Raw genomic sequence first — 20,675 nt, forward strand, 5'->3', positions numbered from 1 at the left:
GTGAATAGGAGGACTGCTCTTTTTTTTTTTTTTTAAGTCTTTGGTGAGATGTCAACAAACCATTATTTCATCAGGATAGAGATTATGGAGACTTACACTTGGAGCACAGTTCTAGGATCACCTACTTCACCTCCATCCCCAATTGTTAGTGTGTCATAGCCAATTTCCAGGTCAAATTCTTCAAAATTAATTTGAATAACCTAGAATGAAAAAAACAAAAACAAATCCAAATTTACTTAAAATGACTACAAGTTTCTTTTCTTTATCAATCAAACCAATGTTCAGACAGACTATAACAGTGTTTATTATATAGGACTAACAATAGCACCTAGACTTATATACTGCTTCATAACACTGTATGGTACTCTCTAAGTGGTTTACAGAGTCAGCTATTGCCCCCAGCTATCTGGGTCTTCATTTTACTGATTTAGGTAGGATTGAAGGCTGAGTCAACCTCGAGTCTGTCAGGATTGAACTCTAGACTGTGGACAGAATGAGTCTGTAATACTGCATTGTAACCCCTGTGCAACCTGGGCTTTTATATTATATAGAAGTTGAGTTTTTTTAAAACTCTTCTGTTTTAATTAGATAAATGAATCATTCTTCTAAGAGAAAATTCATGGAAGACATGGACAATATTTTACCCATGCTATCATGAAGTTTCTAGAAATACAGTGCTCACTTTAGGCCAATATCATGATTTAAATCTAGAGTTGTTACCATTTTAATAACATTTTATTAATTAATAATAAAAGAAAGTGCTAGAGGCAAGAATTATATTACACATTAATAATAAAAGTTACAGAATTTTTGTATTTAACTATATCCCGATTTAATTGTATCCCCATTTATTCATGCAAGTTTACCGGATTTATACAAACCAATGAAAGATATTCATGCTCAATTAATAAAAAGCAGATATAATTTGATACAATATATTATACAAAAGCAATATCATCTTTTAACTTCTGCAATTACTATAAGAAATAAATGATTGTTATGTTATTTTTAAAATGTTTCACATAATGACTTTCATTTGAAGATTAAACTTTCTCTGATATAACTCTGTGTGCATAAAAAGAAATGAATCAATTTGTATTTATATCATACCTGAGGGGGATGTTAAGGTGATTTCACATTTTCAATAAACACTTTATAAATCTTGTTGTGCTTTATCTGTGATAGGTGCATTAGATTTTTGATTATGAACCTTAAATTCCAGATGGAATAAATTTCCATCCTTGAATAGGGATACCATATTTGAACCCACACCATTCTTACTGTAGATCTACTCCTCCATTTTTAGGAAGTTTATCTGAAGTATCAAGGATCTTCAAACAGTGTTGTTGTCAGAGTTCCAAGTTACACATCCCACTTAATAAGAATTTGGAGGCAGGCAAATTCCTAAAGAACATTTTATTGGGACATATCAAATTGGCATGATCCCTGGTTTTTTGCCCAATTAAAAGTAAAACTTTGTCATTTCCCCTCAGAGTCTCCAGTCACATGGTCCAATCATCATACAGTGCAGTATGCTGGTATACAGTACAGTTGCTAGATGACCTCAGTCTCCACCTTTTGAACACCTGCACCAACATCTCTGATTTCCAGGGGGGAAAAATATTTAGGCTACAACACCCCAGCTATCTCAGAACTACAAAAAGGAAAATGGCCACAGTTCGGCCAACTTCAAGGTTGACAGTTGTCATGATAGCCATAGCCAAAAATTATTCAGGCAGAAGTATGGCTGACACTTCAATCATCAAACCACATTACCTTGGAGGATGCAATGACATTAAGACTGGAGAGATCATTAACTTTACTATTTGTCCCCAAAAATTAATTCACAATTGGAAGAAAGTTCCAAATGCTTGTTGATTTAGAGTAATAAATCAATAAACTGAATAGGCTTGAATCATGGAATGTTTTCCTTTAACATGGAGTTGAAGGTTAATTGATGAATAAGAAGGGCAATAGTGTAAATAAAGCATGCTTGGGAATAAATATCATGCTTAGCAAAGAGTTCAAAACTGAACCTTATTTTACACATAACAAAGGGTTATGCAATGTAGAAGTCACAATGCATGGAATTGACACTGCATTCTGATAAAAATTGCTGCTGGTCAAAACAATTAAAAAAAAACAATTAGCAGAAGGTGAACTGGAAAAGTTGTCTACTCTTTCAGCCTTCTAGTATGGTCTGTCTTGAGATAAACCATGTATACTAATTTGTGAATGAAATATTCCTGATGGCACAGCACATTTCTTTAACCTTGTATCACCTTGTTTTTTTTTTCTTTTTTTCAATAATTGCTCATTTAAAAAAAAAAGTCCTAGGCTATAATCATAATACCTTTTAATTTATGTGCCTAGAAGCTTTCGTAAAATATGGTTAAACTAATACCTGCCACATACCACCCCAGACTTAACAATTGCCGATTAGAAAGACAGAAAATCCGAATAATGGACATGGCTGTACCTGGAGTCAGCAGGTAATTAGGGTAGTAATAAAACAATAATTCTAAGAGAGGATACGGACACTGTAAATTTCAACAGAGTAGCAAATTAATATTTTTCAATAGATAATAAATACGGTAAAAGCTTCTTTAGGAGTTTCTTTCTTTTTCTCTAGCAAAATACAGTACATCCCTGAATAAAGAATATGATCGAAGCCTTTTCTTTCTGGATTTTAATACAGGCCATTTGAAATCATATCAGTGTCAGTTTAAATTAGAAATGAATGAAGATATTGTGGTAATAGGCAACTTCTGCCTTTTCAGATCAACCATCAACACTAAAGGAAAAGCAGTCAAGGAATATGTTGCAGACTAGCACTTAGTAGAGCAACCAGGAAGGTCTTGGAAATTGTATTCAAATGCCATGGTATGTCTATACCTACAAAGATCAGAATCAGGAAAGCCATGTTGTTCATAGAGGAGCAAAATTTGAAGTATGAAGAAGCAAGAGAGGAAGGAGGTTGACATTTCTGAGCTTTTGCACTAGAAACGATTCCAAAGAATATAGAATAGAATTCTTTATTGGCCAAGTGTGACTTGACACACAAGGAGCATATGCTCTCAGTGTACATAAAAAGACAAGATACATTAATCAAGAATCATAAGGTACAACACTTAATAATAGTCATAGGGTACAAAAAAGCAATCAAATCATACTAGGAAACAATCAATATAAATTGTAAGGATACAAGCAATAAAGTTACAGTCATACAGTCATAAGTGGGAGGAGATGGGTGATAGGAATGATGAGAAGACTAATAGTAATAGTAATGCAGACTAAGTGAATAGTTTGACAGTGTTGAGGGAATTATTTGTTTAGCAGAGTGATGGCATTTTGGGGAAAAACTGTTCTTGTGTCTAGTTCTTTTGGTGTGCAGTGCTCTATAGCTTCATTTTGAGGGTAGGAGTTGAAACAGTTTATGTCCAGGATGCGAGGGATCTGTAAATATCTTTACAGCCCTCTTTTTGACTCGTGCAGTAAACAGGTCCTCAATGGAAGGCAGGTTGGTAGTATTTATTATTGTTATTATTATTATTATTATTATTATTATTATTATTATTATTATTTTATTTTTTGCAGTTCTAATTATCCTCTGAAGTCTGTGTCTGTCTTGTTGGGTCATATCATGAACAACCAAGAATACAAATAAACAAATCACTGCAGAATTGTCTCAGAATTCTTACTTCAGGCACAAATCACCACACTCAAACGATCCTAGTTTGGACACTATATGCAAATATAGAGCTTCCTAGAAAAGGTTTTAATGCTGGGGAAAGTGGGAAGAAGGAGAAGAAAAGGATGATCAGCAGCAAGGTGGATAGACAGTTACAATAGGGGCCCTCTAGGAAAAGCTGAAAGACCAGGTTAGGGACAAGTCATTGTGGATAAAGTCTACTATATGGTCACATGTAGACAGTGAATTGATGGCATTAACAGAAGTATAGAATCAAGATCACATAAAGTCTTAATACCACTTTATAATGCCTTGGTAAGGCCACACTTAAAATACTGAATCTAGTTTTGGTCACCCCAATATAAAAATATATTGAGTTTCTAGAAAGAGTGCAGAGAAGAGCAACAAAGATGATTAGGGAACTGGAGGCTAAAACATATGAAGAATGGTTGCAAGAATAGGGTATCTCTAGTTTAATGAAAAGAAGGACTGGGGTGACATGACAGCAGTGTTCCAATATCTAAGAGGCTGCCACAAAGAGGAGGAGGCACATATTTTCCAAAGCACATGAAGGCAGAACAAGAAGTAATGGATGGAAACTAATCAAGGAGAGAACCAACCTAGAACTAAAGAGAAATTTCCTGATAGTTAGAACAATTAATCAATGGAATAGCTGGCCTTCAAATGTTGTGGGTTCTCCATCACTGAAGTTTGTTAAGAAGAGATTGGATAACCATTTGTTTGAAATGGTATAGGATTTCCTGCCTGAGTAGGGGATTGGATTAAAAGACCTCCAAGGTCCCTTCCAACTCTATTATTCTGCACCTAATGATAAGAGCAATAGCAGACTTATATACCGCTTCATAGTACTTTACAGCCTTTGTTAAGTCGTTTACAAAGTCAGCATATTGCCCCCAACAATCTGTGTCTTCATTTTACTGGCCTCGGAAGGTTGGAAGGCTGAGACAACCTTGAGAATCAACATTCAGAATCAAACTCCTGCAATTCGCAGTGAATTAGCTTGCAGTACTGCATTCTAACCACTGTGTCACCATGGCTAATAATTATCCCTCATATTCATTAAGCACAAATAAAGACTTATGTTGCTGGTTTTTATAAAACACTGATTCAAGAATATGTCTCAGGATATTCAAGTAACTCCCACAGAGTAAGCATTTGCTTTTAAAACTTTCAAGGTCCCCCCCCCCCAAGTAGTAAGTTGTTTTCCCTAATTTATTTAGAAAAAAAGAAAGGGTGCCACAAATACCTATTGAGGGAAGGCTATAAGAGTTTCAGCAATATCCCAATATATTTTCGTTCATTTCATTCACTCACATCCCAAATCTATGTATAATAAGCATCCACTGCTAATTAAAAAAAGATAAATGATAAAATCATCTTTTCATACTAGATGTCTCAATGTCCAGAACAAATGTATACTGGATCAGTGATCAGATTTTATGATGCATATGTTGAGAATTCCACCAACATCACTACCCCATCTCCCACCTCCAAAGCCACATCTCCAAATAACATGCCTGCTGCTCAATTAAATGTATATATGTATATTATTATTATTAAGAATTTTGATTGCAATAGTAAAATCTAATACAAAATAAAGTTAAAGAATAAGAGAATAGAGGAGTAAAAAATGATAAAGAAAGGAAAAGAAAGAAAGGAAGAAAGAAAGAAAGAAAGAAAGAAAGAAAGGAAGGAAGGAAGGAAGGAAGGAAGGAAGGAAGGGGAAGAGGAAGAGGAAGAGGAAGAGGAAGAGGAAGGAAGGAAGGAAGGAATTTTCTTTCATTATTATTTTTTTTAAATCAAGATTACAGCTTGAGTCAAAAACAGTCTGATCAGTAGATGGAATATGAGAATGCTTCAGGCTATGAAACTAGATCAAGTTTCTGATAAACAGTTTGAGGCTCATGGAGATAATAACTGACTCCCAGACTGATAAAGATTTAAGACACCATCTTACAAACAAACTCCAGACATTTCCATTATCCATGAAAAGACCTGTCAGTTTTCCAATTCAAAGAGTAGCAGTTAAAAAGAAAATACAGTAGTTTCCACTCTAATATACTTTGAGATATATTGGTCTTGATCCTTTCTTTTGAATATATCTTGCTTTGTGAGAAAATATTTCTGCTTTAGGCACTGGCCAAAATAACCTGAAATCTACGAGCCTCAAGTCAGAATCCTCACAAAAGCTATTTTACCTGTGATAAGAATCTTCCATTTAGATTCATCCTCTAATTTAATTTATTGCAGTCATAGGCCAGTACTGACAATAAACAAAATAAAAATTAAGACAGAGTTAAAATGCATTTGTAAAACAACCTAACTAACATCTATAAATATGATCAAGGATACCATCTATATTGAATTATAATGTAAACCCTAAAGTTATATTAAAAATGAAATATCTAAAATTGCAACAAAGTAAAAATATCTAAAATTATTAATGCAATGGAGTAATAATATTTAAACTTTCAATGAATTATCATTACAAAGAATGCAATGAAGGATATTGGTCCATCAGGGTTTGACAGATCATGTGCTGGTGCACAATTCCATTCTATGGTGCTAAACAGAAAAATATTTCTTTATTATTAGCCCACCTTTTTTGCTTTTATAAATAACTCGGCAAGGGTACCTAATACTCCTTTCTCTTCCTATTTTCCCCACAACAACAGGCTGGTGAACTGGTTTGGCTGAGAGAGAGAGAGAGAGTGACTGGACAAAAATCACACAGTCAGTTTTCATACCTAAGATAAGACTAGAACTGATGGCTCCCAGTTTCTAAACTGGTGTATCAACCCACATCCAAACCGGCTTTCAACTAGGTAAAGAATCACTCAGATAATCTTGTTATCAGGCTAGAAAGTTGTATGTTTAAGGAGTGACATTTATCAGACTAAGGAGCTAAACTTGAGAGGCAAAGCTAAATTGAGAAAGTAATATGTTATCTTCCTGGCTTTATTGCAGCAAGCTGTGCATTTCCAATTATCTAAGCTACTAAGATTCTAGTTCTTTGAAGTGGACAGGACAGAATAGTCAATATTCCAATCGATTTGAAAGTGACTATAGCTCAGTTCAAAGTCTTGTGTTAAATGAAAGTTATTCCAATTATTTTATGCTGCATTTGCTCAGAAGCAATTAAGTTGCAGTCTCAATAACCAATTATGTACCCTCTTAACATTTATGTAATTTCATAAAAAAAAGCCAAGAAATAAATATCGTAAAACAACATTACTCTTTATTTAAATAAGAACTTTTGCATATAAGATAGTTCCCCAAACACAATCAAAGAAATCCATTGTCTTTGCTGTACAAAAGCTGAAAATATCAATGACTCTAATGCTTTTCTTATTTAGACTTTCATGGAATAACTTGATTTAATCGTACATTCTCTTAAATGCCTTGCATATATTAACCTTTATACTGTGAACAACATTAAAATGTAGTTATTAACCTGTGGGAAGAGAAACAGTGAACAGGTTTTATATTTATGTATTTATTTGTATGATGACACCATGATGTATATCAGTGTTCTTCAACCTTTCTAGCTTTGTGGACCAGCTGGGGGGATGGGGGAGAGGATGATTCTGCACGAGCAGCAGGCAAGAGTACATACACAGCTTCATTTGCACGAGCGGTGGGCACATGCACCTTCCACTTGTGCAAATGGAGTGCGGGTGCCCACTCTAGCCTGCTGCTTGCGCAAGTGGGGATACATGCACCCTCACTTCTGCAGCCCAGTTCTGAAGGGCTCAGGGCCCAGTAGTGGACTACAGCCTGGGGGTTGAGGACCCCTAATGATTGTGATGTTTATACGGATTCCACAGATGATCTCTGTGCTGCTAAGTATAAGAAAACTGTTTCTATCCATATACAAAAAAGCACAGAGATTTAAATTGCTTGAGTAGAGGGTTGGACTTGAAGATCTCCAAGGTCCCTTCCAACTGTTATTTTAAACATAGGAATTCACAACATGGGGCCATGGAATCACTTTTTCTTTAGTACTAAGTCCCAACATTCATATTGCCAAGCAAAGTAATTTCTGGCTTAGTTGGAGCACAGGTTAAATTGCAGAACTTAAATTTTCTATTTGAAATGCCTGAATTTGGTGGAATTTAAGATGGGGGAGGGGGTAGAGTCCCAATGAAAACATTCCCTGCAATTCCTTATTCATTGTGTTCATAATTCTCCTCCATTCCCACAACTGCAAACCCTAGAGCGCTGGAGTACCATGCACAGTGTTCTTTGGCAGATTATTATTATTATTAATTATTTTTATTCATCAAACAAGAATTACAAATTCAAACAAAGAAAATAAGAAAATCAAAATGTGATAGAGACACTAGGCATGCCAGTACACTTATGCATGCCCCCCTAAGGACCTCTTAAATATGGAGTGAGGTCCACAGAAGTTAAGTTAGAACTAAAGTTGTGAAAGTTAATGGCTGAGACAGGTAAGAAAGGTAATAAGATATTACAGACTTTGACAATTCTGTCACAGAAATCAATTTGTTTATGCTGGAATTTAGAGCGGTTTACATTAAGTTTCAAGCAGTTCTTCACATGTTTTACATTACGATAAAAGCTTTAAAAATGTCATTTACAGATAAAGCATAACTATGTACAATTTTGTATGCAATATCTAAGTTTGACCACAAGCATCACAGTTCTAAACTATCCAAACCAAGAATTTCAAGCCTAGTAGCGTAAGATATTCTATTATGCACAGAAGACTGCAAGACATTTCTTGTAAAGAACTTCTGAACTTGCTCAATTGTATTGATGTCCAATATATAGTAAGGATTCCAGACAGTTGAATAGTATTCTAGGATTGGCCTAATGTATGTTTTGTAAGCTCTAATGAACAATATTTCAAGAAAAAAAATATTTTGTAGAATTAAATTCACTTTGTTGTTGTTGTTACAAAAATGAATGTAACAATGTAAGAACAATACTGAGACTCAGTTCTCCCTCATTTCTATGCTGAAAAAATACTTGGTGGCGGGGGGCTCAAGAGTAAACATCAATGCAGCAAGCACAGTGGTGATAGACATTTATTTTAGAGCAAAGTTTTTCAAACTTGAAACTTTTAAGATGTATGAATTTCAACTTGCAGAATTTTGGTTGGGAATTCTTAAAGTTGCCAGGTTCGATAAATATTTGTTTATAGGATTGGTAAAACGTAGCTGGTGGCTACAAGGAAGTGTCCTTATTTGGAATTACATATTTATATTACTATTATGAGCCATTCATATGAACACTTCTTCTCAATGACTTGTCAATGAATGGGCTTTATTCAGTCTGTTTGAATCATCCTCAATTCTATTTGTGTCTCCAATTCAAATAAAACTAGTTAGGTTTTGGGTTTTACTAATGATCCAATTCTGAATCATTTCGAGATTCAAGATCCACTTGGAAAGATAATGTTGGCCATAAGCCACAGCAGCAAAATTCCAACATGCCTGAACCTTCTGCCAAGATAAATTGGTATTTACATATATCCTATCTGTTTTTTTCCCCCATAATGATTATCCTAGGAAGTATAGAGAGCTGAATGAGGGCAACCTTCTTTTTCTCCTCTGGTAGACCGTAGGATAGTGTGCAATTCTTTGCTAGTCTTGATAGAAGTAGGATAGTACACTAATCTATGACTACAATAATCCTCTGGACATTATTAGAAACTGCATTGCAGATTTTTGGGAGAATATTGGGAGCAGTTATTCTGTCCTCTATATGGCTATTGTTTATATGAAGCAGGCATAGCTGCTTTCCCAAGCTGATACTTTCCAAATGTTCTGAGCACCGATATAAATCAGGGGTGTCAACCTCATGTCAACACATTACATGACGTATCATGATTTCCCCCTCTTTCATTAAGCCAGACTTGGGTGTGGCCAGCATGTGACACATCCAGCTCGTGGGCCACAAGTTTGACAGCCCTTACGTAAATCATCAAACATAAACTCTTATACAGTGGTACCTCAGTACTTAACTGCTTCAAAACTTATCAAATTTGGTACTCAACACATTTTGATGCAAATGTTGTCCCGGTACTCATTGTTTGTTTGGTACTTGACACACTGCAAAAGGAAGTGGGAACAGCTACAGCGGCAGACAGGAAGTTGTCCATGCTGCGAAGATCGCTGCAAAAAGAAGTGGGGGACAGCCACAGAGGGTGGACAGGAAGTCAGCCATGCTGGGAAAGTTGCTGACATAGGAAAAGGGAAGTCCTTTCAAGCCAAAACAAACGGTCACATGTTAAGTCACATGGTTTGACAGTCCTCCAATTTAGTGCTCATTGGGTCTCCTGGAACCAATTAAGGATGAATACCGAAGTACCACAGTAATTTAAATAAATAAAAGGTAGCAATTTGAAAGGTAAGAAAATATTATGCATGAAAATCATGAGCCAATATGACAACTATTACTAAATAAAATAAAGTAAAGGTTAATTTTATACCATCTTGGTCATTTTATTTTAGTGATATTTCTAGATATGAATAATAATAGGCAAAGGAACTAATGCATGAGCTTCTTCATTTTGTTTTCTTTTATGTTAGCACTTATGTGACTGGCAGATCAAGAGAATGAGCAGTCTTGAAGCTTTGAACAATAACAGATCATTTATGTATGCAAGCATCAGGGATCAGGCCTGGGTCAATAGCATCAAACTAACATTAATATACATACTGAAATGCACTTCTATTCTAGCAAAATTAATTACAGCATTTTGAACTGGGTTGGGAAAGGGATGTTTTTATCAATTGCTGTGCAACATAGATTTTCAGTATTTACAGAAATTAGAGAAATGTGATGAATTCCATTTAAACAATGACCTTTGCTCTGCATAGTGGGGGAGCAAAATCCTAGAATTAAAATTACATTGTACATTTGAGAGATTAAGGGTGAACTTCAGTGGCGGGTTGCCCCCAGTTCGCACCAGTTCTATAGAACTGGTAGTAAAACCGCCGGGAGGCTCCGCCCACTGATCCCGGCGTCATCAGAATGCTTCTGCGCATGCAATGTTGCAAACCGGTAGTAAAGGTAAGTAGAATCCACCCCTGGTGCACTTATGCATCCGGTAAAAAGAGTTAGATGCAAACATCTGTGTGTTCTGAAACCTATATTTTCTAAAAGTAACAGCTTGCCTTCAGAAGTTGTGGGTGCTTCATCACTGGAGGTTTTTAAGAAGAGACTAGACAGACACTTGTCTGAAGTAGTATAGGGTCTCCTGCTTGAGCAGGAGGGTTGACCTACAAGGTCTCTTCCAGATCTATTCCTACTTGCAGCTGATTGTTTTTCCAGTCATGAGCACATCCAGTTAGAGAAGAATGTTCTCTGTTTTACTGAAACCTTAACATGATGAAACAACAATATATTTTGATACCAGCAATGTAGATAAATTGGCATACACACTGGACCAAAATAGATGTAAGTAGACAGGAAGAGGGGTGACAGAAAGATACTGGTAAAACAATGAGAATCCAGACACCCAACTAGATTTTCTGTCATTAGTTTAGCAAACAGCCTAGGAGAGGAAAGCAATTTGAAATGAAAATGACTACCCTTGTCAAATTAGAACAATCCCAGCATTAGTGTAGAGCCACACACTTCAACAGTAAAAGGAATTGCAGGTTCAAAACTGTGGAATTGCTTGAAAACAGGTCAGCAGGGAGAGGAGACAAACTTAAAGATGTGAAGACAAGACAGAGGCGGCATTAAGTCCCAGTGTTATTCTAGAGCAAGAATAACAAGATACCTGACAATCATGACAGCATCATTTCATTTCAGTGTTTACAGACAGCTACCAAGCAGCAAACAACAGCTAGTTATGCCATTGCTTTTAGATGTAGTTTCTGTATTTAGGCTGTTGTAATGAGGAAATTTGTTACCATTGCAGTTTTTCTATATTAAAAAGACAACAATGGCCAAGTAGATCATAGATCCACAAGCATAGTGGATGTACCTTATCCAAGTCATTGTGTTTGGGAAGTCCTGGTAAAATCTGGTGAGGAACAAGTGATCCAGTACAACTGGATTGCTTTTCTGATAGTTGCTTTTTCCTTTTTCAATGAACTTTCTCTTGATTTTTGTATTTATCATTTTTGCAGATTGCTTCTTCTGCAGTATATCTTTACTTAACTCTGTTTTTATTGTTACGTACTCTCTTCTTGGACAAGGAAAAATAATAATAATAATAACACAAAGTAATAGAAAATAAAGAACCTAAAGTGCTTTGGGACTTTAGAATTCAAACAGGCAAGCACCTGCCCTATGACCCCCTCAGACTTAACAGCTGTGGAAAAGCAAGACAAAAAAGACTGGACGTTGGATTTCATAGCATCTGGAGACAGCAGATTAGAAGAGAAAAAACTGAAGAAAATCATAAACTACACAAAAACTAGAAGTAGGATGACTGTGACAAAATAAAGCAAAGGTAGCTCCTTGGGTACAATTCCAAAACATTTGGAGCACCACTTGAACATCAACAGCATGGATAAATTCACCATAAGTCAGTTGCAAATAGCAGCTTTACTTGGAACAGCTTATATCCTGAGACAATACCTTTAATACAGTGGTGGTATTCAGCCGGTTCGTATTGGGTCAGGCGAACCGGTAGTGGAGATGTCAGGTGGGCCCCGCCCACCTGCCCCCGCACTATACTGTCCTATTTAGACACGTTTTTGTGGCTGGGTGCATGCGCAGAAGGTGCACACACAAGCAAAGCACAAGCGCAGAAGGCATACACGTGAGCAAAGCACATGCATGGAAGGCATGCGTGTGAAGCGAGCATGCACATCAGTGATGGGTTGCCCCCGGTTTGGACCGGTTCTATAGAACCTTTAGTAAAACCGGAGGGAGGCTCCGCCCACCGACCCTGACATCATCAGAATGCTTCTGCACGCATCCCCATTGCGAACCGGTGGTAAAGGTAAGTAGAACCCACCTCTGGTGCACATGCACGATGAACCAGTGGTAAAAATCTTTGAAACCCACCTCTGCTTTAATACCATTAAACAACAACTTCTGCCTATCCCAGGTCCTTAAAAAGGACTCAAGAGGTGGATAAAAATGCCAAATCTTATCTAAATATTTGGCTGACTGTATGATCGATGTTATAATTAAACATTCATGGGTTTGAAGCCATATCCTTCATTTCCAAACTCTGTCTTTTTAATTTTTCCCTTTCCATTATTAGAGTTTACTTTTATATAAAACCTGGGAGGAAAAACAATAGCAATTTTTCCACGCTTGCCAGCTACCTCTTGTTTTCTTCCAAATGTTTGAACCATTTGAGAAGGGTTGGAACAATTCAGATTTGAAGGGATTTTGATTGATCTACTTCATCTTTACTCCATTTTACCTCTAATGTTCTCAGAAGGTTTCATATTCAGGACTGTTTTGTATCTCAAGATTATGCCTGGTGCAGGTATGTCTGCCAAGGAAGAGCATACAGTTGAAAAAATAAACTTCATCTATTAGAATGAATTAAGTTTGAAGTGATAAATATGACTTTTTTCCACCTGCAAGTCATCAAACAGTAATTATCCATGTGTGAAGTTGTCCTCTTATTGCTAGGCAGCTGAGGCAACATTCAAGTAATGTGGTGTAGATTTACTTAACTTAGATTTCATGGATCTAAAATACAATCATAATTACAAGTATTTCACACTGTGAAAATTAAGGACTTCCTAATACTCAACAGTACTATATCTGATTTTGGCTACATATTTTTTTTTTTTACATAACTACTTCTGAGGAAAGCAAATGAAGATAAGAAGGAAAAACAATGGATTATTGTGGCAGAAAAAAATATGTACACTTCACTCATGTTTTTTCAGAGTGTTACTTGCTTATTATCTAGAAATCTAAAACGTGATTAATGTATCAAGTGATCCATTTACACTACAAGAACCATTTAAAGAGGGATTTAAAAAAATGTTTGTGTTTTTAATGGTGCAGAGTTTAGGCATCATTCTTTTAGATGCTGTGACGTCTCTACACCGTCAAAGATCAGAATTGTGCAGGGAATTATTTTCCCTGTTACATTCTATGCTGTGGTGGGTTCCTCCCGGTTCCGCTGAGCCAGTAGCGGTGACGATATGATGTCACCGAACAGGTTCTGCCCCCCGCCCCCTGCTCCCCCATGTTATTCTTACCTTTTATTTGGCCCCATCCCCAATCTATTGCTGCCTCCTGAGTCCCAGCTGATGGGCTATAAGGAAAAAAATTGTTTAAACTCTTGCCACGGGGCTTCAAAGGGCCGCCCTACAGCTGATCAGTGGTAAAAGGCAGTTTGGTGGTAGACCGGTGCCTCCAAAAACAAATGAGTAGACAGATGCCTGCAAAAATAAATGAGTAGACCAGTGCCTGCAAAAATAAATGGGTAGACCAGTGCCTGCAAAAATAAATGAGTAGACCGGTACAGCTCTGCAAGCAGTTAAAAGCCTGGTAGACCAGTACCTCTGCTAAATCCTAAAGAATTGTCACATGACCATCAAGCCACGCCCACAAAATAAGCCATGCCCACAGAACTGGTAGTAAAAAAATTTAGAACCCACCCCTGATTCTATGGAAATGAGAGCTGGACTTCAAAGAAGCAGATAGAAAGAGCACCAACACTTTGAACTTTAGTTTTGGGAAGTTTTCCAGCTCAGTCAATATCATGGATAGCTAAGAAAACAAAACAAAAAAATGAATTATCAAACAAATGATCAATGCAGAATTTTCCCTTGGGGCACAAATGGCCATGTTATCAAATTATGTGAAAATCTAGATGTCCTAAGAGGGAAAGTTAGAAGGAAAGAGGAAAAGAGGATGACCACCAAGGTAGGTAGAGTCCATTACAGTGATGATGGTTACTTTTTTGAATATCTGAAGAACAGACTGTCCAGAAGAAAAATCTATGAGGGTGACACTGATTTAATAATGCATAATCAATAAAAACATGAAATATACTTAAAATTATTTCTCAAATTGATACACAGATAAACCAAAGCATGCTAACTGCAAATAGCACTTAATGATCAAAATAGGATTAATAATGCAGAAGTTAGGATTTCAGCACCAAACACATTCAATTATAGATGGAGTTAAACGCACGTGTGTGTGTGAAGACACTAATGTATACCTACCTAGTAAGAAGTTAACACTGGCTTTGAATTGAGATCAAATATATTCTTGTATTCTATAGTAATTGCCTGTCGGTTGGGAAAGAATCAGGAGAAGAGGAGATGCTACTGAATGAAAAAAAAAGGCCAAATATGCAAATGGACACTGACATATTGACATCTAAGTCTGAAAGTTAGATATGATAGGAAGGAGTTCTTCCCAGGTGAATTTGTTCCTTTTTGTAATGCCTAAATATTTAATGGGTTTCCATGCATGAGGATGGTTGGCATATAGTATGCAGATAAAATCAGTTGATTCCTTCAAAAGAGACAGAGGGCGGGAGGGAGAGAGAGAGAGAGAAAGACAGAGACAGAGAGTTTTGCCTATTCTTCATTTTTTATGGGAATCTTTTAAAATTCAGGGATGTCTTCCCTTCACATAAATACAGTCATTTACATGAACAAAAAAAGGTTGATAGTTCACTTGCATCACTGATTATTGCTAACCCTGGCAAAATCACCATCTATTGCTTGGAACAGTTCACCAATTCCAGCCCTGCCAGCAACAGATTGGCAGACTGCAAAATAATGAAATAAATTTTGATCAGTGCTGAAGATGGTTTATATTTCACTGATGTTTAGAACATGACAAACAGCCAGTATAGCTGATTCAACTGTTGTTGGCTTGAGGACTGAACTTCAGAAAATACCTGAGACAAAGAGCCATTTTCAGTGGGATTTTAACCTTCAAAATGCTCATATAAGATAAGGATCCTGAGGGTCTTCTCCTCCCCCAAGACAGATTTGTGGAACAGCAAGAAACTTGTATATTTGAATAGTAGCATGTATTCTTTGGAATAGCCTTCAGCTGTAAATCCAGAAGGCACCTTTGCTCTTGATCTTGAAGAAACTCAGTAGAACAGGGCTATTTAGGAGGGCCTTTATTTACAGTCTAGTCATTGGGACACTGAACATAACGAAGGAAGTAATGGTTAAATGAAGTGATGGCTGCAATGTTTTTATTATGCTTGTAAAATTGATTGATTGTAATTTAATATTTTTTGCTGCTTGATGTAAACTGCTCAGGGACATTTGGAATCAGTAAGTAAATAAAACAGAAAATAACTGAGGCTTTGCAGAGTGTGGCAATGTAACAACATTGGAAGGAAGAAGAAAGGAAGGAAGGAAGGGAAGGGAAAGAAGGCAGGAAGGCAGGAAGGAAGGAAGGAAGGCAGGCAGGCAGGCAGGCAGGCAGGAAGGAAGGAAGGGCCTTCATCTTAAGACAATTTTGCTCCCATTTTCTTTCTTAAAACTCAAAGTACCATTTTTTAATGAATAGCTTTTCCTTTGAATTTTTAGCAATCACTCTAGAGGGTACTCAAAATAATATTTAAACATTTTTTTTCAGATATTTTGTTCATTACTAAAGACAAAGGGAGGATAAAAGCAGTATCGATAAATGGAGTTAGAAATACTTTCTAGTGATCACTTAACTGGCCAATTCATGGTATTTGAAGAGGTCAAAGAAAGATTGGAGAAGTTCCTTGAATTTTCTTGGACTCACTACTAGTGTCTCAACAGCAAAACTCCAACCTTTTCTTATAATCAAGTTCAAGTCTTATTTTACTTTGTATAGAGCTGGTACATCAAAATATTTTTAAAAACTCAGAGAGCTTCACATTACATGCTACTCCTTCTGTATCATTTGGAATTTTATGACCAAAAAAATTGCATTGTAGATGCTGGCAAGATTTCAGGAGACATCTCCGATGTTGAATTTCTGTATATAAAGTTAGACAATTTCTTCCAACCTAGAAGAGACATCCTGACATATTCTATTGTTCCTGGAATGCAACCCCAGAGATAAATAATTGTTCCTGGAGACAGTTTAATGGGCATTATTATCTGCAAACGGAATTATAGCTGTGGTCTATGTAAGCCTTAATAGTGTTTTATTCCATTAATATCATGCAGGGCTTGTTCCTAAATTACAATGGTAAATAGGAACAAAACTATGGCTGCCAAAGAATAATAAAGGAAGGAACCATTTTACAGTGCTTTAAAAAATAGCCATTTTTTTTAAGTTACAAAGTGGTTAACCAATATTTCATTTTGTCGTTCAGACATAACCAATTTTCATGTACATATCCTCCTTTAAGTGTTCTTTTATTACTTTTACAGCTGTTAATATCTCCTTTAGCTTCCTTGCTGTGAGGATGTACAAATCCAGCCATATAACATTTGTATTTCTGTTGTCATTGATGCACTCTCATAGAGCTCTGAGCTGAAAGGGGGTTTAGAGCAGTAACCACAACATATTTGCTTAACAAATAAATCAATTGCACTAAACAAATATAAAACCAATTTCCAAATTTGGTCTTTAAAAAGAAGTTGGGACAAGACAGAATCAGTGGTGGGATTCAGCCGGTTATGGCCGGATCACGTAAACGGGTAGCGGCAACTCCAGGAAGCTCTGCCCACCCGCCTGGAAGTAATGTGTGACTACTGCGCATGGGCAAAAGGCTGTGTGCATGCACAGAGGTAGCATGTGCGAGTGAAGCATGCATGTGTGCCAGAGATGGGTTTCAGCAGGTTCTGACCAGTTCTGGAGAACCGGTAGCAGAAATTTTGAGTAGTTCGGAGAACCGGTAGCAGAAATTTTAAGTAGTTTGGAGAACCAGTAAATACCACCTCTGACTGCCCCCACCCCCATCTATTCTCTGCCTCCCGAGTCCCAGCTGATCAGGAGGAAATTGGGATTTTGCAGTAACCTTCCCCTGGAGTGGGGAGGGAATGGAGATTTTACAGTATCCTTCCCCTGGAGTGGAGAGGAAATGGAGATTTTACAGTACCCTTCCCCTGCCTTGCCCACCAAACCATGCCCACCAAGCCATGCCATGCCCATCAAGCCACACCCACAGAACCAGTAGTAAAAAATTTTGAAACCCACCACTGGTGTGCGCATTCGCACTCACATTTGCGAACCGGTAGGGAAGATAAGTAAATCCCACCTCTGGACAGAATGTAATAGGTAGAACTAGTTAGGCTGTGGCATTGGATTGCTCATAAAACCTGAATGAATAAATTTTCAACCTCACCAAACACAGTGTAAAGCCAACCCAGTGTCTCACATTCATTAAAAAAATACTTTTAGATGTGTTCAATAATCATTTCTGGCAGTCTAAAGGGCAGCAGAGTTCTGAGGCCTATAACCAGCTTATTTATTTTATTCTATTTGATTTGATTTGATTTTTATACCGCCCTTCTCCAACAGGACTCAGGGTGGTGAACAGCTGAGATAAAACATAACATATAAAATTAAAAAAAAAAAGTTTAAAAGACATTAAATAGTTTCGGCCCTCAATTTAAAACAACCCAGTTAAAACCAATTTCAAATTAAAACCAAAAGGATGGGATCAAGCCAGCCCAGCTAGATGAAATAGGTGAGTTTTCAGGGCCCAACGAAAAGTCCGGAGGTCTGGTATCATGCATATCTCTGGGGGTAGGTCGTTCCAGAGGGCAGGTGCCACCACAGAGAAGGCTCTCCCCCTGGGGGTCGCCAGCCGACATTGTCTGGCCGACAGCACCCTGAGGAGGCCCTCTCTGTGCGAGCGAACTGGCCGCTGGGAGGCTATTGGCAGCAGAAGGCAGTCTCGTAGATACCGCTGCCCTAAGCCATGGAGCACTTTAAAGGTGGTCACCAACACCTTGAAGCGCACCCGGAAGACCACCGGAAGCCAGTGGCTCACGCAGGAGAGGTGTCACATGGGAGCGCCGTCATTCCCATAATCCCCCGCGTGCCCGCATTCTGGACCAACTGGAGCCTCCGGGTGCACCCCAAGGGGAGCCCCATGCAGAGAGCATTGCAGTAGTCCAGGCGGGAAGTGATGAATGCCTGAGTGACCATGCGTAGGGAGTCCCGATCCAGAAAGGGACGCAACTGGCGTATCAGGCGGACCTGATAAAAAGGCCCCCTGGCCACGGCCGTCATATGCTCTTCTAAAGACAGCCGTGCATCCAGGAGGACGCCTAAGTTGCGAGCCCTCTCCGTGGGGGCCAGTGATTCGCCCCCAATAACCAGCGATGGCACCAGCTGGCTATATCGGGACGCCAGAAGCCACAGCCACTCGGTCTTGGAAGGGTTGAGTCGGAGCCTGTTTCTCCCCATCCAGGCCTGCACGGCCTCCAGGCACCGGGACATCACTTCACGGGCATCGTTGGGGTGGCCTGGATGTACAGCTGAGTGTCATCAGCATACTGATGGAACTCCACCCCAAAGCCACAGATGATCTCACCCAGCAGCTTTACATAAATGTTGATTAGAAGGGGCGAGAGGACCGACCCTTGCGGCACCCCACAAACAATGCACCTTCGGGTCGACTGCTGTCCCCCTGCCAACACAAATTGTGACCGGTCAGAGAGGTAGAAGGAGAACCACCACAAAACAGTTCCCCCCACCCCCAACCCCTCCAACCGGTGCAACATGATACCATGGTCAATGGTATCAAAAGCTGCTGAGAGATCTAACAGGACCAGGATAGAGGAGCAACCCCTATCCCGAGCCCTCCAGAGATCATCCACCAACGTGACCAATGCCGTTTCCATGCTGTGCCCAGGCCTGAAGCCAGACTGGAGCGGATCTAGATAGACAGCTTCATCCAGGTTCTGTGGAAGCTGCCGCACCACCACACTCTCAACAACCTTCGCAATAAAACGAAGGTTGGAGACTGGATGATAGTTAGCCAAAACAGCCGGATCCAGAGAGGGCTTCTTGAGGAGGGGCCTCACCACCGCTTCTTTCAAGGCGGCCGGTAGGACACCCTCACTCCACTTGGACTACAGTGACATATACTCTTTGATTCCTCCTCTTTACTTCACACCCACCAACATATTCTGATGCATATGTCCACTTGGAAGAGATATTGCCTTTCAGCCTTCTATACATTTTTGGTATACTCAAATCTGCTTCCCTCTCCCATGTTCTTTTTCTACTCTGCTATTCTGCCTTCATTTCCTTCCAAGCCTGGCACCATCAGACAGCAACATCAGCCTATCCCAGCTCCTTGGGAAGGACTTGACAAGTGGACAAAAATATCAAATGCAATCTAAACATTTGGTTGACTGTGTGACAAATCATAATAATTATAAGACATGGCAAAGTAAACTATTACATGGCCAGAACATAGAAAAAGCAAACAGCAACAACAACAATCAGCAGACAAAGCAGATTACAAGAATTGGCAATTGCAAAGACCAGGAAAGTTTAAGAAAGAGACACAGACTAAATTCTGAAGGCAGGAGAAGAAGCACTGGATAAAAACTAATCCAGAGAGAAGCAACCTAGAACTAAGGAGAAATTTTCTTGACAGTGAGAACAATTAATCAGTGGAACAACTTGCCTCCAGAAACTGTGGGTGCTCCAACACTGAAGTTTTTAAAGAAGTAATTGAACAATCATTTGCCTGAAATAGTATAGGGTTTCCTGTTTGAGCAGGGGGTTGGACTAGAAGACCTCCAAGGTCCCTTCCAACTCTGAAATTCTGGCTGCATATGACCAAACAAATCCATACAAAGCAAAACAGCAAGTGCTTCAGAGGATCTTCTACCCATAACAATATTACAATAATAATTCATTAAATACTGTAGGTGAAAAAAAATAGGAGTCAATATTTGGTTCTAAGATTGAAGCGGATTCTTCAGAGTTTACTCAGATATGATTTCAGTTTTGTGTTGGTTGAATGATTTTCAGCCGGTGTTGAATATAGCCAGCTTACTCATGAAGCACAATCTTTTACATCAGATGACTGGCCTGGAAAGCAGAGGATCAAAGCCAAACCATCACTTTCTTTCCT

General features: G+C 38.3%; 1 protein-coding gene across 3 annotated transcripts in view; it reads right to left on the reverse strand.

Annotated features, from left to right (window-relative positions):
- Positions 1–20,675, reverse strand: part of CSMD3 (CUB and Sushi multiple domains 3) — a 695,220-nt gene that overhangs the window by 276,204 nt on the left and 398,341 nt on the right. For all 3 annotated transcript variants that reach the window (XM_034422197.2, XM_034422198.2, XM_034422199.2), the window contains one exon: positions 97–200. In XM_034422197.2, the coding sequence (XP_034278088.1) occupies positions 97–200 (104 nt within the window). The remainder of the gene's footprint in view (positions 1–96; positions 201–20,675) is intronic.

Source organism: Pantherophis guttatus, chromosome 3 (assembly GCF_059756535.1).
Source record: "Pantherophis guttatus breed Tessera chromosome 3, ASM5975653v1, whole genome shotgun sequence".
Classification (NCBI taxonomy): Eukaryota; Metazoa; Chordata; class Lepidosauria; order Squamata; family Colubridae; genus Pantherophis; species Pantherophis guttatus.